The sequence below is a fragment of the Emydura macquarii genome, unplaced genomic scaffold (genome assembly GCF_026122565.2).
Source record: "Emydura macquarii macquarii isolate MOO-44397 ecotype Brisbane River unplaced genomic scaffold, CSIRO-AGI_Emac_v2 contig_2897, whole genome shotgun sequence".
Classification (NCBI taxonomy): domain Eukaryota; kingdom Metazoa; phylum Chordata; order Testudines; family Chelidae; genus Emydura; species Emydura macquarii.
In genome coordinates this window covers 20,841,954-20,860,237 of record NW_027133034.1, presented here as the reverse complement: position 1 = coordinate 20,860,237, position 18,284 = coordinate 20,841,954, and the positions used below count along the sequence as shown (strand labels likewise).

General features: G+C 43.1%; 1 protein-coding gene across 6 annotated transcripts in view; it reads right to left on the bottom strand.

Annotated features, from left to right (window-relative positions):
* ZNF608 (zinc finger protein 608) overlaps window positions 1-18,284 on the bottom strand; it is a 110,191-nt gene that overhangs the window by 55,067 nt on the left and 36,840 nt on the right. For all 6 annotated transcript variants that reach the window (XM_067569119.1, XM_067569121.1, XM_067569122.1 and 3 more), the window contains one exon: window positions 3,875-4,130. In XM_067569119.1, the coding sequence (XP_067425220.1) occupies window positions 3,875-4,130 (256 nt within the window). The remainder of the gene's footprint in view (window positions 1-3,874; window positions 4,131-18,284) is intronic.

Here is an 18,284-nt window from a genome sequence, read left to right as displayed (position 1 = left end):
AAGAGATCAGAGAAACAAAACTTAAAAAATGTATTTTTGTGGTGCATTTGATTACTTGTGCATTTGACAGTACTTCAGTATCGTGAGTTTCACTGTTTCATCATGGTCAAGTTTCCTCTGTATTTGTGAGTTTTTCACCTGTGGGTCTTGCACACAAAAAAGAACAGAAAACAATTTCTGGAAGTAAAATTACTTTTAAACATATGTATCAACTAATAGATTTCAAATTGATTGTGTCCCTTGAAATACTTTTGTAAAACCAAAGCCATGTGGGAAGGCAAAGGGAATTCTCAATCTTAGTTCTGTACAGTAACTATCTTTTCAAAATTGTACGTATACTCAAAAGAGTTGGATGGGGAAGTAGGAAAAGCCTTCCCTAATAGATTGGGAATGTTTGTATGTGAAGGAAAGTGTTTTGTTTGCTGGTTTTCCTTATGTATGCTTCTGCAAAGTTATGGCAAAACTGGCTGCAGAATAAACACTGAGAAATATTTAACCCAATTCCCTATTCGCAGAGCCCATTTCATCTCTAACAAGAACCAATATTATGAAACTAAAACAAACCTCAAATTCCGAGGGCTTACATTTGAGAACAAGTCTCAATTATAAAGAGAACAAGACAACGCTGACAACAGAACTCTTTTAAAAAATACAATTCATTTCTCCATTATTTATTATCTAATGACAAAAACAAATTGGACCCAAACTCCACAAAGAGGAAGAATATCAATCTAACAATGTGAGAACTTAAACACCGCATGTTGACAGCTTGTTCTGCACACAAAGGCAGCAAGGTGACTGATGGCTGCTTCCTGATCCGTTTTCAGGCAAACAAGTCATCATCAGGACAAGTACTTCTCACAGCTAACGGCTGACTCTACTACTTGATGCAGGACCAAAAGCAGGACATAACCCAGGGCAACCAACTGTGAGAAACAAATTTAAATAAATAACCTCTAAGCAGTTTAGAAAGTTGTTTTTCCCCTTTTTTTAGGCAATTTTCATTGCTTCCAAGCGGTACGAAACAAGAAACACAATGCATTTCTGCACTCTTTAGAAAAAAACATTTTAACAGAGGTTAATTAGAGCATTCAGGGTTATTTCTGAATTTAAAAATACACACTTTTAACAGGTTTTTTCCCCAAGAGAAAAGGTCCAATGTTAGATACAAACGAAACAAAATCACACTGCTTTTTTTTTTATCAGAGATTCTTAATGTTCCTAAAATGGTAGTTTATAGTATTTTAGCATCAAATATCTACATCAGCTGCCAAGTTCCAAGCTGACTTGCCTATAAACTATTCCTCATACCACTACTAGAAAGTAGCCCCACCAGTTCCTTCTGTCTTCTTTTTCCTCCATAACAATTAGGAACACATTGAAAACATTCCAAGTCCCAGCCAAACAATGAGATTATGCAGACGAGAACAGTAAATGCCTACAGTACACGTGTGCAAACTGAACACCCATAGACTATTTGAGAAATACCCATACGATAATCAGCATTACACTGGTAAAAACTATATTTGTGAAATCACAGCCACATTTACTTACAAAGCCTCATCATAAAATGTGACAGACTTCAATAGTCTGCTTCCCACACATCCTAAGATTGAAACATTCAGAGGAAAAAATAATCTTATGTATGAAATCTTCCAATCATACTGACTGAATTGATTGGCCTGGGATAAATGAAAAATAGGGTAGTAACAACTCTCTCTCTGATCAGCCACAGTATTGCCTGAAATCTGATGTAGTTTTTACCTTGGACTGGCTACCCTAAAAACAAGAATAATAAAACTACAACCTTCCTGTGACCTTGACAAAGAACAAATGCAGCAGAACATGTAGAATATGGTATTTTGTGTAATGATCCTATGTATGTAGTCATTTCCACCTATGACCCCGCCACATAGTGCCTGTAAACTGGTATTAAGATTCATAGGCATTCAAAACTATTTCACTAAAGCCATATTTCATTGCTTCCTCAATTGTTTTAGAAGAGTGTTTTATGCAGGGTGGGGAGAGGTTAATAATATCCGAGGGTTAATTTTTAATAAATAACAAATGCTTTTAAACTAGTGAGCACAGACAGAATGCAGGTGGAATGTCATCTTTGCAAGTGTGCTAGAACTTTATAAAATACCATATTTCTGATTCCAGACCTTTAACAAGGAGGGCTTCTTAAAGTCAGTGGGGGTCAGAAGTCAGCAAGAACACCACTATTAACAGTCCTGATCTACACTGGCTGCGGATTTCGGTGGCAGTCGACGGGAGATATGCAAGCTACGTACAGTAACTTGCATATTTCCTGTCAACTTCCTAACATCTACTTACCGCGGCATCTCCACTGTGCTGCACCCATGGGAAATGCCCTCCCGTCAATGCAATGCTACGCTTCTTGCCGGAGTGGATTTACAGAGCTGACTTCCAGGTTCGATTGAGCGAGTCTTCACTGCTACTCAATCGAACCCGCAAAATTGATCCTGCACTGCCGGCCTGTAGACATAGCCACAGCTACTGCTCTTTCATGTCACCACAGTTAACACCCAAACATTTCAACACTGGTTAATGCAGACCAGTAAAGGGAAGATTGGAACTGCTAAGGACAGTTATCTCTGCTGGGATATTCTAAAACAGAATTTATACTGTGCTTTACAAACAATCTAAAAGGATCAATCTGCCTTAAGAATATGTTGTAGACGTACAGAAAGAGAAAGATGGATGGATGAGAGCATATAAAAGCAGGTAAATCTGACTCTCTATATTGATTTTTCAGGGAACAGTGTAGAGCACTTTGGTGAAGCCTTATATATCATTGCAAAGGACCAAATGCCATTGTGCATATATCTCAAGGATGTCAGGATTTATTATCAACTGATGCACTGTTGTATTCTTTCATTATGTACTTTTATAAATAATCTGGTTTTCACTGCAGAGGAAGTAAAACTATTACAAACTTGATACACCTCAAAACAAACAGGAGAGAATACTCACAATAGGATCTTTTAGTAGCTCTTAGCCATTATTAGGGAGATCTTATTATTATGGTCATTATTACATCAAAATTTGCAATTATTTGAAGTACACATACAGTATTTCTATAATTAACAACAGGAAGCTCAAATTTTAATAACGAGCTTTTAGAAATCAAAATGGCAAAATCTGCATATTGTACCACAATCCTCTCTCTATTTACTTTATTCTAAATCACCAGCCAATCAGCATCTCGTATTCATCAAAGCTCTACAGCATTCCTAGATAGCCAAGTGCCGTCTAAGAATATTGAAGAAATCAGACTGGTTTAGCTAGCACTTCGTCAACAGATGGAACATTGCTTTTAGAGCAAAAATGTTTTTTCCTTAAAGCATGTTTCAAACAAGCAAAATGCAAATAATATTCATAACATAACATGGGAATAATTTTAATACAGGTCTTTGGAATAGCTTCTATTATATAAACAGGCAATATTGGTCAAGATATTTGGGTGCCAGAATTGCTCAGTTTTGCAGTTTTCACCTGTACCACTCATAGGAGCACACTCATAATATAGATACCCTTCAAGACACGTGCTTTAATAAAACCCTATTCTACTAATGATTTCTTAATATTATGTTTTACTGAATACTGTGATAGGAAATGGTTAACCACATCACTAAACCTTATACAAAGTCAGTTAACACAGCACTTTAACAATAATGTTTTTAAGGAAATGAACAGCTCACTAACTTATTTATAAAATGGTGACAGACACTGCAGCTGACGGGAGTTGAATAGCGAACCACCTCAGACAGATACCACAGAGTAAGTCCTCTAACATGCCTGTCTAATATACAAGCCTAATGGAAAAAACGAACAAACAAACACAATTTACCTTCTTCGGTTTCATGCCACACAATCCCTTCCAAGTTCACACTGGTCCCAGGCTCACAGGGTCCAAGGCATTCGGGTTCTGTTACTACTCCAACCTCGCAAGTATTTACACCCACTGAACGAGTCCGTACCAAAAGCTGTTCAACTGGTGCTGCAATATTGGATGAAGATGAGGAAAAGTAGGAAGGCAGAATCTGAGGCGTGATACTGCTGGAAATCGGAGGTGGAGGTGCAGGCACTGTAAACAGGGGGTCAACCTGAAAACAACAGACAAACTTACTATAATGGTGCTGAGAGGTTGTTTTTTTTTAAATCAGTTTGCTTAAAATTGTATCAACTTTAGAGTACATAGGTATTTAGTATATCATAGGGTGATTTCAGTCTTGCGTTTTCTTTTAGTTTTTTTACATGGATCCCACATGTTGCATATAAAAAAATTATAGAAAATCTGACATGCTAAACAAGACAAAACACTGAAGTTCTAAAAGAATATTCCCTGAGGCCTTAGACTACTAGCATGAACTAAAAAAAAGAATCAAAGCCACTGTTTTTCTTGCCTCTGACAGAAGACTGATTTGTGGATGGAAATTAGTTTTGCAAAATGGGAACTGCATTTTACTTCCTTAAGAAAAACAACGTTTATGAAGACAATACAAAGACATAGAAATGCCGTATTTTCCTGTACCCCATACAAAAGTGATGTACATGGAACAACTCAAATATCCCAAAGCCATGAGACATGATCTCTTGTCATTCAAGGTTTTAACCCACATTATTAGGCTCATCCAGTGGATAACACTAAGACACAATTCTAGCTATGCACTTACAATATTAGAGATTATAACTTTAACGATCAAAACTAGCCAGCTAATTTATACATCTTACCAACACATACATTTTAGAAGAATGAAATTAAACGTTATGTGATACTCTGATTTAAATACACCACCACATTTTTTACAGTACTTTAATTATAACTGTGCAACAGAAGATTTTCTGCATTTGGAGCTTGATTCTGTAAGCTGAGCATTTTGGTCTAACATAGCAAAGTCCATAGTCATGTAATAGGAATTAGTTTTCATTTTCAGTTCTGCATGCTCGTTCAAATATTCACCCATAAGCATTTCAGAAGCTCAGTATTTTACTATGGACATAATGTTCTCTTTTTGACATAAGAACGGAAGTAAAAATGAGGAAATGAGCTTCCAGTTAAACAGCTGAACCAGGCATCCTGTGTCAGCTTTTTGTTTGTCAGTTAAAAAATCCTCTATAGTTATACATTAAAAGGATAAACTAATGTTCATTTGGTCCATCTGAGCCAAGACTCCACCAAGAAATCTTTTACCCATCTGAATGTTAAAAGAACAATTTCCTGCTTTAAAAACCTGTAATAAAACTTCTTTAACTCTATGTTATTTTACTATTCTGCATTCCTGGTAATAAGGCCCAAGAGGGAAAGCATTTAAAAGTCACATCACTAGATGTTTTGATTTGTTTCATCTTAATGCAGATCAAAGTTCACATTGATGGTTACTCTTTTAAAGCCAAGTTGACAAATGGAGAGACAGTGAAGAGAGCGAGAGAAATTAAAGAGCACATGCTAATATCCATAGTTTTTATATCACAGAATTTTCATGACGAAAAAAATCTAATGAAAATATGAAATGACAAAAAACTTTAAAAAATTGTAATCTGTTCCACTCTAACCACAAAGACAGCCAATTTCTCTTTTAAGCATCATTCATACAATTGAAAATTGGTATTTTCTAGCTGTGCACACAAATCTGAATATATATATATAAGGACTGAAACTATTTCCTTAAAAATCATTTATTTTTGTCTTAATTGTTCATATATAAATAGGAAAGAAATTATGATTGCAAGGGTATGAACAAGATGAAATTTAAAGGTAATTGGCTGGATTCCGATCTCAGTTACACTGGAGTAGGTGGTGTTACTGAGATCAGATTCTTGTCCAACATACTTAGGACTAATAACATTTATGGACTAAAACAACAGTGGCCCAAACTTCCAAAAGTAGAGACTAAATTTTAACCCACAATTCTGCATGTATAAATTCTTTGAATGTAATTGCATTTCTCAACATGAGTTAGCTATGTATCTGTAAAATGCATTTGCATGTACAAGCAGGATATGTAATGGACTGACCTGATGCACAAAAGCAACTTGCATGCATGTTTTCCTAATACAGTTTTCTTTCTTGCAGTATGTAAAAGTTTAGAAATTAATTTAGTTTGATACAAGAAAACACTACACATGGAGGGAAAAAAAATCAAAGAATGCAAGCATTACAGCAATCTGTAAAACTGAAGGCCTGACTCTCCATTTCATTAAACCAGGTTTACACCAAGGTGACTCCACTGACTTCAGAGGAGTTACTGTGGCATAAAAATGATGTGATGTGCTCTGATTCTGTACTCTAACATCTTATCTTTCTGCCATCGAAGTTGCAGAGGTAGGCAACAGTACAAGCAAGAAAGCATTGGAGCATGGGCTGAAGCAGGCTGATCAAATACCAACTGGCCCCCACAACAATAGCTGATCCTTGCAAGATTTTCCTGAACTAAGTATGAAATAAAAGAATACCTATGTAAGACCAGCATTCAAAAAACATTGCTTCTGTGGTACACAGATCCTGATAGCAGAGAATCCCCTGGTGGAGGGGAACTACTAGCTGACGTTGAGTTCATGTAAAAGACGGTTACTCACCTTGTAACTGTTGTTCTTCGAGATGTGTTGCTCATGTCGATTCCATTGTAAGTGTGTGTGCACTTCCATGCACACTTACCAGAAATGTTTTCCCCCTTAGCAGTATCTGTAGGGCCGGTTTCAGCGTCCCCTGGAGTCCCGCACACATGCTGCGGTACATAAGGCACTGCCGACCCTATGCCCCCTCAGTTCCTTCTTGCTGTCAACTCCGACAGCGGGGACAGGTCATGGAATGGACATGAGCAACACATCTCGAAGAATAGTTACAAGGTGATTAACCATCTTTTCTTCTTCGAGTGGTTGCCGCTGTCAATTCCATTGTAGGTGACTCACAAGCAGTACCTTGGAGGCGAGTTTGGGGTTCACTGATGAGCTATCAGCAGCACCACTCTACCAAAGCTGGCATCGTCCCTTGCCTGTTGAACGATGGCGTAGTGGGACGTAAAGGTGTGCACCAACAACCATGTAGCTGCTTTGCATATGTCCTGAATAGGCACTTGCGCCAGGAAGCCGCAGAAGAGTCCTGAGCTCTGGTCGAGTGGGCTGTGACACTTCCCAGAGGAGGAACCTTTGCCTGCTCATAGCAAAACCTAATGCAGGAGGATATCCAAGAGGAGATCCACTGGGAAGAGACAGGTAAGCCCTTCATTCTGTCGGCTACCGCCACAAACAGCTGCATGGACTTACGGAACGGTTTGTCCTCTCAATATAAAATGCCAGGGCTCTTCGCATGTCCCATCTCAGTTCCTCCTCTGAAGCATGTGGCTTTGGGGAGAATACTGGCAGGAAAATGTCCTGATTGGAATGGAATTGTGACACCATTTTGGGCAAAAAGGCCAGGTGGGGCCTCAGCTGGACCTTGTCCTTATAAAAAACCGTGTAAGGCGGCTCTGAGGTAAGTGCCCTAATATCAGATACCCTCCTAGCCGAGGTGATGGCAACTAGGAAGGCTACTTTCCATGACAATGGCAAGAGGGGACAGATAGCCAAAGGCTCAAATGGTGCCCCCATGAATCTGGAGAGGCCTAAGTTCAGATTCCAGGGGGGGTAACGGATCCCTAATCTGGGGGTAAAGCCTCTCTATACCCTTCAGGAACCTAGCTGCCATGGCGTGAGAGAAAACTGACCTCTCATGAATCGGTGGATGAAAGGCTGAAATAGCGGCTAGATGTACTTTCAATGAGGCAGTGGCCAGGCCTTGAAGTTTAAGGTGCAGCCGGTAGTCCAACACCATCTGGATTGATGCCTGGTGGGGCGCGACCACCTGGGCTGCAGCCCAGCATGTGAACCTTTTCTACTTGGCTAAATATGACACTATGGTGGAAGGTTTCCTGCTGCCCATTAGTACTGCCTGCACCTGAGACAAGCAAGCCTGTTCCTCTGGGCTCAGCCACTCAGCCTCCACGCTGTCAAATACAGGGACTCCAGGTGCGGGTGCAGGAGTCGTCCCCGGTCCTGGGAAAGTCGGTTGTGCCAACATGGCAGCTTCGGGGGGGGGGGGGGGGGGGGGGGGGGGGGGGGACGACGACGACTGAGAGCTCCAGGAGCATTGCGAACCAGTGCTGCCTGAACCACGTGGGTGCCATGACGATGACATTCACCTTGTCTCTTTTGATTTTTAACAGGACCCTGTGAATCAGCAAAATGGGAGGGAAGGCATACAGAATCTTCCCCAACCACGGCATCTGACAATGCTCCCTCATCAAGCCTGGGAATGGAGCAAAACTGGTGGCACTTCTTGTTGAACTTAGAAGCAAAGAGATCCACTGGGGGAAACCCCCGCTTCCAGAAGATCATACTGGCTACCGAAATGGAGAGACCACTCGTGGCAAGGCAAAGTGGTCCTGCTTAGGCGCTCTGCTGTGGCGTTCTTGATACCGGGGAGATATGAAGCCACAAGGTGAATGTCGTGACCTATCGCTAGATTCCACAGACTCACCACCACTGACACAGGTCCAGGGAGCGGACCCCGCCCTGTCTGTTGATATAATACATTGCGGCGGTGTTGTCCATCACAACCTGGACTACCTTGCCTCTCAAGAAGGGAAGGAACACCCCACGTGCCAAGCGGATCGCCCTGAGCTCCCTGATATTTATGTGCAATCCATGGTCCTCCCTCAACGAGGCCCCTTGAGTACTGTGACCCCACCCCCATCCCAGGTCCAAAGCGTTCAATACCAAAGTCACCGAAGGGGCTAGATCTGCAAAGGGCATCCCTTCCATCATCAACCACGGGGTCTAACCACCAACTCAGGAAGGCTAGGACTTGCAGGGGCACGGTGACCACCCTGTCCAAGGGGTGTCTGCTTGGGGCATACACAGAGGCCAGCCATAGCTGGAGTGGCCCGAATTTCAGATGTGCGTGACACAGCACATAGGTGCACGCTGCCATATGGTCTGGTAACTGCAGGCAGGTTCGTGACATCATAAGGGGAGAAGCATGTAGGTTCATGATCAGGTTTGACATGGCCTCGAACCGAACCTGTGGTAAAAAAGCCCTGGCCCGCATAGAGTCGAGACCAGCCCCAATGAATTCTATTCTCTGCACTGGTGTTAATGTGGATTGTTCATTCACCAGCACGGCAACAGGTGGCCCGAACTAAGTCCAGACTGGTTTGGACCTGGACCCAAGACCTGCCCCTGATTAGCTAGCCAGATATGGGTAAATCTGAAACCCTTGTCACCTAAGATATGTGGCCACAATTGCCATGCATTTTGTAAACACCCTTGGGGCGGAAAACAGGCCAAAGGGAAGGGCCGTAAACTGGTAGTGGGAACACCCCACCACAAACCAGAGGAAACACCTTTGTCCGGGGAATCTCATGATATGAAAATATACATCCTTCAGGTTGAGGACAGCATACCAGTCTCCTGGATCCAAGGAGGGGATAATGGAGTCTAGGGAGGCCATGTGGAACTTCAGTCTTCTGATGTATCTGTTTAGTCCCCACAATTCCAAAATGAGCCTTAGGCCCCCTTTCGCCTTCGGAATAAGGAAGTACCAGGAATAGAAACCTCTTCCTCTCATGTCCGGTGGAACCTCCTCCATAGCTCCCAGTGTGAGAAGGTTCTCCACCTCCTCCACGAGCAGTTGCTCGTGAGAGGGGTCCTTGAAGAGGGACGGGGGACTATGTGGATGGGGGAAGGGGCAGAGGGGAAGAGAACTGCAGGGTATAGCCAACTGCAATATTACCCAGGGCCCAACAATCTGAAGTCATACGGGCCCATGCCAGGAGGAAGGGGGAAAGTCGGTTGTGGAATTTTGGAGAAGTAGGATCGTGGCATAAGACTGGAAGGCCGTCCTCAGGCGCACCATCAAAATGATTGGTGGTGCCCAGAGCACAGGGAAGGGCCCAACTGGTTGGCCGAGGAGGAAGACGGGGCCGGTCGGCACCACCTAAAACTTCTGTCTCTGTCCCTCCTTCTGTAGGTCCTGAAGCGCTGGGCCTGGTACCTAGGTTGCTGCTGCTGCTGCAGGCGGAATTGCCTCCTCGCGGCCTGTGGTGTGTAAAGGCCCAACGAGTGCAAAGTGGCCCCTGAGTCCTTCAACCCATGGAGTTTGGTGTTGGTCTGTTCAGAGAAGAGTGCGCTTCCATCAAAAGGCAAGTTCTGGATGGACTGTTGCACCTCCTGGGCAGACCAGATGACTGCAACCATGAGCACCGGCGCATAGAGATCAAAGAGGCCATTGAGTTTGCAGCCAAGTCAGCCGCATCCGATGCTGCCTGCAAGGCAGCCCTGACCACCGTCTTACCCTCCCTCCAGGATGGTGGCAAAGTCCTGTGCCTGTTCCTGGGGCAGAGTCCCAGGGATTATAATTATACCTCCCTGGCAGCACCTGCTGGTTAGCAATCAGGAATTGCAGGCTCGCCGTAGAATAAATTTTTCTCCCAAACAAATCCAGTTTTTTATTGTTTTTGTTTTTGGGGGTCATGCCGGGTTGTCCCTGTCTGTCCCGCTCATTGGCAGCCGCCACTACCAAGGAACCAGGGGGAGGGTATGTGAATAAGTATTCAAACCGCTTTGCGGGTACGTAATACTTTTTCTCTGCCCTTTTAGAGGTCGGTAGCAAGCAGGATGGTGTTTGCCACAAGGTTTTAACCACCTTGAGAACCCCTTCGTGAACCAGCAAGGCGACCTGGACCAGAGCCACAGCCACCAGCACATCGAAGAGGTTGTCTGATGTTTCCTGGAACTCCACTTCTAACCCCGAGTTCGAGGCAACCCTCTTGAGGAGCTCCTGGTGGGCACAAAAGTCATCCAGGGTAGCTGATGGCCCTGTCATGATCACCTCGTGTGGGGAGGAGGAAGATGACTGACCCGGCGCAGGAGGTGCTGGCATCTCCTGTGGCTGCTGGGAGCCTGCTGTAGATGTCCCTTCCAGCAGGTCCAACTCCACCTCCGAAGTAGAGCTGTGACTCCTGACTGCAGGTGCCAGGCTTGTGGATTGTTTCCTCAATGACCTAAGGAAACAGGGCCCTGTGGCCACAGGGAACTCCCAGGGACTCCAGAATGGCCATTGCATTAGCCACTGTCTCCGAGGCCAGCCTGGAACAGCCGGACAGGGACCCTTCTCCTAACCCTCAGGTCGATGGAGCTGACTAGGGTGGCCCACTGAGGACTGATTCTCTCCCGAGGAACAGGACTCACTCTCTGGCAACTAAAAACAGCCCGAGCCTGACCCCTTTCCCACAGGGCGGTGCTGTGGAGAGCGGGAGCATACAAGCCTCCCGAGACCTCTGGTGCTCCGAGGACCGCCACTTTGGTGACAGGGCACATGATACCGGCGACCGGTGGTACCGTTCTCAAGACCAGTACTGCACTGGAGAGGCTCTTCGGTGGGATGTTGCTGCGCTGCCAAGGATCAACAATGGCTCCAATCATCCCTGGACAAGTGTCTGGATGCCGGTGACCGGATTCTATAGAGTGAACGCACAGGCAAACTCACTGGTGCCGGGGGTTGCAATCGGGGCCGACTCACCGATGGGGAGCATCTGCTAGACCTTGATCAGGATCGGTGCCACCCTGTCAGGTTCGAGGTCTTTGGTGCCGGTGACTGAGGTCAGTGCTGAGTTGACGCTGCTGAATGCCTCCAACGTCGGCACTGTGCCTCCGGCGATCTTCCCAGTGACGGGGAACGCACCCTGGGGGATCGATGCCTGGAGGGAGGAGACCTTCTCCTTGGCGACCAGGCTCACAGAGAGGCATGCCAGGGGTCCGGAGACCTTCCCCTTCGATGCCGATGCCTTCCCTTTCACCTGTTTCATCCGGGGCATAGGTATCGGAGGCAAGCGCAGGCCATCAAGTCTCTTGCCACTTGAAATGCCTCCAAGCTGTGGAGACCTTCTTCCGCTCCCCGGAATCAGCAGAGGCTCCCTTGGAGGGCTTAGGGTTCTAGACAGCGAGCCCTGCTCCTGCAGAGTCAGCTCGGCCTGCTGGATCTATGATGGTCCCGCGCTCGACCCCGTGTCCTTGGTCTTCTTAGGTGCAGGGGAGTGACCCTCTCCAAGAGTTGTTTCTCCTGCTTCTTCTTTGATGGCAAAGCAAAAGATCAGTGCCGTGGAGGTTCCAGTGCCGGAGGAGCGCTCTGCACCAACGTGGTGCTTGGCACTGAGAGGGAGCGGGACGGTAAGGCCTCCATCAGTAAGGCCTTCAGATGGATTTCCCACTCCTTCTGGGTCCTTGGTCGGAATGCCTTATAGATCCGGCACTTGTCCTCCCTGTGCAACTCCCCCAGACACTTCAGGCAACTGTTGTGGGGGTCGCTAAGCAGAAAGGGCTTGCCACAAGATTTACAGGACTTAAAGCCCAGAAATCGGGGCATGCCCTGCTGCCGGGCAGAGGTCTCTAAGGGGACTAAACCTTAAGTACTAAACTATTTACAACTATTCACTAACAAAACACGCTAACTACTCAATTAACGACTACTTGAGAAAACACAACACTAAACACTAAGAGGCACTTGCGGTAGCAAGCAAAGGTGCAGTTCCAGTAACCATCAATGGCGGAAAGAAGGTTCTGAGAGGGCGTAGGGCCAACGGTGCCTTATGTACCGCGGCATGTGCATGGGACTCCAGGGGGCACTGAAGCCAGCCCTACGAATACTGCTAAGGAGAAAAAAATTTTGGTGAACGTGCATGGAGGCCCACACGCACCTGGAATGGCACTGACATGAGCAAGCACTCGAAGAAGAACTGGCTTCTGCCACAGCTGCCCTTGCCAACCTAGCATCACTCTGTATGGCAAATCTCCACTCCTGGTGTAAGATGTCTTAGGGCAGTGGTTCTCAACCGGGGTACAGATACCTCTGGGGGTCTTCCAAGGGGACATCAACTCATCTAGATATTTGCCTGGTTTTACAACAGGCTACATAAAAGGCACCAGCAAAGTCAGTACAAACTAAACTTTCATACAATGACTTGTTTATACTGCTCTATATATGATACACTGAAATGTCAGCACAATATTTATATTTCAATTTACTTATTTTATAATTATATGGTAAAAATGAGACTGCGCAATTTTTCAGTAACAATGTGCTGTGACACTTGCATTTTTATGTCTGATTTTGAAAGCAAGTAGTTTTTAAGTGAGGTGAAACTTGGAGGTATGCAAGACAAATCAGCCTCCTGAGAGGGGGTACAGTAGTCTGGAAAGGTTGAGAGTCACTGCCTTAGGGATCATATACCATTGACATAAACTACAGGAGCTCCTAAAATGCTCTAACTCGTGATGGCATGGAAGCAGTAACTGGCACACACAAGCCTCTATTTACTCCCTCCTGTGCTGAGTGCAGCTCAGCTGCAGAGGAGAATTTGAGCCCTGTGCCTTTATAAAATTGAAAAATGCTAAATGAATAGCCAGGCTAATAGGAATTTTCCCAGCTGCAAACTATGTCATAGATGACATCATTCTTCCATAGGATGTACTCATCACAAAGACAGAGGACAAACACAAAATGTTTGCTTCCACAAAGCTAGAAAATAAAGGACGTATTTTAAATGGATGAAGACAAAATGGTAGACTTTGTTTTCCCATCTCCAACGTATTACAAAAGAAAGAAAAAAATAAAGTGCATATTTGATAGTGTCCCCCCTTAAGCTGTTGTTATAAATGTTTTTATTCAGTTCTAGTTTCTCTCCACTTACTAATCAAAGTTTAAATTTTATGACTAAAAAAACAATACAGTCATAAGGAACCAGGAGAAAAAAGCTGCAAGCTAAAGATTACAGTATAAGAAAAGGTTGCTCTGTGGAATTAATATAAAATAATCATTTACAGAGAGCAAGATTTTACTGTCCTTAGAGTTTGTGCCCAAAGTGAACATTTCCTGCCTCATAATAAAAAATGTGTGGAGCTTCAATAGTGCTCCAGTTTCCAATATTTTAAAATTATCCCAGGTTGCTTGATAATCATAAAGTGATAGTTCTCAGTAATCACTGTAGTGTCACCAGTGTTTTTTTTATGAATTCTCAAAAGGGCAATGATGTAACCTATTAGAGTTAAAAAGAGAGAGAGGCAGAAAGGCCGCCATCTCCAGTGGAAAAAAGGCACATAAGTTTAACATCTGGTGGTGGCAGTCTGTCAAATTGAGGAAAGTTAATGTCAAGAACAGACGCTCTGCAGTTTCTCACTGTTATTTTTGCATGATTATTCCCAGGTGCTGGTACATGCTGAGCAGTAGCCTTGCTATTTATCACACAAGAGATTCCAAGGGGCGGGGGGAGTTGAAACATAGGAAGGTTATTTACACAGATCGTAGCTCTTAATGTACATAATCAAAAGGCTTAAAAAATCTACAGAAATATTAAAGCAATATTTTCTACATTCAACTTATTTCAAGGGCTTTTGAGAACTGATTAATAATGAAGGCTACAAAGCTGGAGTGTTGTTTGTGGCAGCTTTCCATTGCGGAAAACTTGATTGTATCAAGCAGTGGTGGTTCTCAGGACTAGGAAGCTGACTGCAAATGAAGAATGTTTGCCAGTGAAAGGATACTAAGTGCTCAAGGGAGCATGTCTCTCCATCTAAACATGACCAAAAGACATTTTGGTGGCTGCACTATGATGATTGGCGACTATTTGAGAGTGGGTGTTTTAAGAGAGAAGAAATGTCATCTGAAATGGAAACATGTGAGGCTTTTTAATGTATGCAGATTTATTTCAATTTCTCATTAGTTTTAGTTTAGACACTGAAATTAAGCTCTGTACATGTCTTTCTGATATAGTCACAAATCTCCAGAAATACAGTCTTGGAGGTTTAAAATTCTGCCTCTCTTACAGGTGGGTTTCCTACCCTGCAGGGGATATTCTATTGAACAACACTGAGTTCCTGTAAAAACAGATACTTCCTTCCTGAAGGACAGAAGAGCTTATGTCTCCAAGGGCTTCACTACACCTGTGGAAAACTCATGCTTATGAAAAAAGAATCAGGACCGTACACAAGCCTATGAATCATGGGGCTGTGATAACCAAAAAGTGATTTTTGTTCTAATGAAAATATTCTGACCTTTTCAGAAACTAAAAATAAATGGCTTTAAATGATTAAATATGTCTTTGCTGTTACCTGGGTATTTAGCTTATTTTTAAACATATTAAATATTTTTAAAAGTATTTTGCTGAAACTCTAGGTGTTCTTGACACAAATTGCAAAAACACAATAAATAACTAGAAGTTATACAATAGCCAACAAACCTCAACTATCAGCCCTGATCCAGCAAAGCACATACTCAGGTGCATAACTGTAAGTACTTAAATAGTTTCACTGAAGTCATGACAACTGTGTTGCTGAATTAGAGTCCACAGATCATAGCCCCCACTCCCTTTTGAAAAAAGCCTGAGTGAACATATGCCCCTTACAGTTTGCTCTGAAGGTTAACAGACCTGAAAACAATTTCGGACCAAGGTAGAGGAGCAGGTTCCAAGCTAAGGGCCCCCATGGAGAACACTCTGACACCAAACCTCCTGTTTTCAATCAAGACGAATCCTGCTTGAGCACTTCCAGTGATAACTGCGACAGTGTGGCATGGAGAAAGAGACAATTTTTCAAGCCAGAAAGGTCCCAAGCCATTTAAGTTCATTTTATGGCATGCCTGAAAATGAAAGCATGACTCTTCCCAAAACACAATCTCCATTTAAAAAAAATAAAATAAAAGCCTGCAAGGAGGACTACAATGTACAAGAATATACCAACTCTTAAAACTGGCAGGAGCCTTCACCTTTTTTACAGATTTATGAACTCACTTTTAATGAAAGTAGGGCTAGGGGAGCTCGGAAAATCTGTCCTTGAAGCAAGCTGCCCTTTTCTCCAAATGGCTTTCCAAGATTCCAAGGCCAAGCAGAGATTAACTTGGTTTTCCTTGAAAGTATGCCTGTCTTCCTCAATGGAGCACTGAAACAGGAATGGCCCCAGAAGGCCTGATCCTAATCCCATTTAACAGCGTGTAAATCAGGAGTTATTCTATTGAAATTAATGGAATTACATAATGGGAAAATAAGTGTGAGAGAAGAAACTGACCAAGAGTTTATAGATACAGGTCTAAAAAAATCCACTGCTCTGCGTATTATTCTCCCACTTAAGAAAACTGACCATATGAAATAATTCCTTCGTCATCATCACAGAAGAATCTCAGGTTTCTGAAAAATCTCAATTTAATCTCAGTTCACATATCTCATATTTAAATAACTAATCAGTCTTGTAACTCTCAAGAATCCACCTAAACCAACCATTCTCACAGTATCTCAATTAAAAAGGATGCTAAAAAATGTAAAGTGCAGCTGCTTTTTCAACAAATCAGCAGCAATTTTGAGATTCAAAGGACTTAATCATTTTGGAAGTTTTGGTCACTACTCACGGCAGTGCCATTTAAAGACAATGTAAAACAATCAATATTCTTCTCAAAATTAACTGAGAAAAATGTCAGTGCATCATGAAATATGTAAATGTACCTCTCCTCATCATTCCACCAATAAGCAAAATATCTAAACAAACAGAAGATTTGCTGCAATCTTCCAGTAAAACAGTGACCAAACATTGACATGTAAGTATCTCAAATAGGAAGTAATTATACAAAATATGCTACTTAAAATCCTCAGTGCTACATAAGTTTTATATTGTATGAAAAGGGGCAATTTCCCCTACTGATCCTCAAGATTTTCTGTAACAGTCCAACCAGCAAATAGACACAATACACAAAAGTCTTATAATGATAACATAGGCCCATCTACATATAAGGCACTAACCATCTCTCAGAAACTGGACTGAAAATATAGGAAACCAATTATGTTAATGATAATTCACAACACAAACTAAAACCTTTCAATAAATTCTAATGCAGAAATGAACTTGAATAATAGATGCTACACTGCATAGATAGCACGACTGGACTTGTAGAGAAGGTCTTGAAAAAAGAAAATTAACAGGCAAGGGTAAAAAATCCTCTTCCTTCTTTGATCTTCTACACCAGTCCAGATGCTTGGGCTTCCCAAAGCAGTTCACCCCTTTTTAAAATGGGAGAGATTAGCATTTGACAGCTGCCTGCAATATTCTGCTGCCAAAGACCGCATCTGTGGAAGCCTGTTTGTCAAATCTAATGTTTGGCAGAGGCATGGGATGATGCCCAGATGGCCACCTTGCAGTTTCTAATATAGATACTTCTCCTGCCCCAACCAAAGAAAATCCCATTGATTGGGATAAGTGTCCCTTAAAAGTCTTTGTCACAACCTTTCTCCATGGCAACATAAACTTTCGAGATCCACTTCAAAATGGTCACCTCAGGCTGCCTGACACTTCTTTAGACCTTAGTGAAAAATAAACAGCCTCTGAAACTCCCTAGGCCTACTATCCTGTCTAAGAAGATTCACAGCACTCTAGGGACAGCACCACAATGAGTCTTCCTTTCTTTAGACTGTTTGGGTTGGGGGCAAAATGTGTACAAGACTAACTCCTGTTTCATATGGAAGTCTGATGATATCTTGAGTCTGAATTATAGAAGAATTCTAAGCACAACTTTGTTCCGGTGAAGGATCAGATATGGCTCTTTGCCTGAAGGTGCCCGGAGCTCGATGACTCTTCCAGCTAAGCATTCCACAACAAGGAATAGAAATGTTAAGGACAGAAGTCATAGATATTTTCCTCAGAGGTCTGAAGGGAGGAGCCCTCAAGATGCAGAGCATCAAGTTAAAGTGCCATTCAGGGACCAGGCAATACACTACTGGATTCCACTTATGAAAATCCTTCAGGAAGCTGGAATAAATCAGGGTGCCTGCCTATAGAAATGCTTCTGTCCAGTTGGGTGACCAGACAGCAAGTGTGAAAAATTGGGACAGGAGGTGGGGGGTAATAGGCGCCTATATAAGAAAAAGCCCCGAATATCAGGACTGTCCCTATAAAATCGGGACATCTCTCCAGCCACTGAAAGCTGCTATTGCTGATGATTGAACCTGGAAGCAGCTGGTACTTAACTCCACGTCCAGCCTGACTTGTAGAAATTTCAGGATCTCCGGTACTGTGACATAGAGCGTATATATCCTTGCTCGATCACATCACCAAGATAAGGTTTTCCAAGGTCAGGTACATACATGAAGATGATGGCATCATGGCTTGCATAATGATTGTAATAAACTTATCTGATAAGCTTCTCTTATTCAGGTTTTCACTTTCAATATCCAGGGTGACAGAGC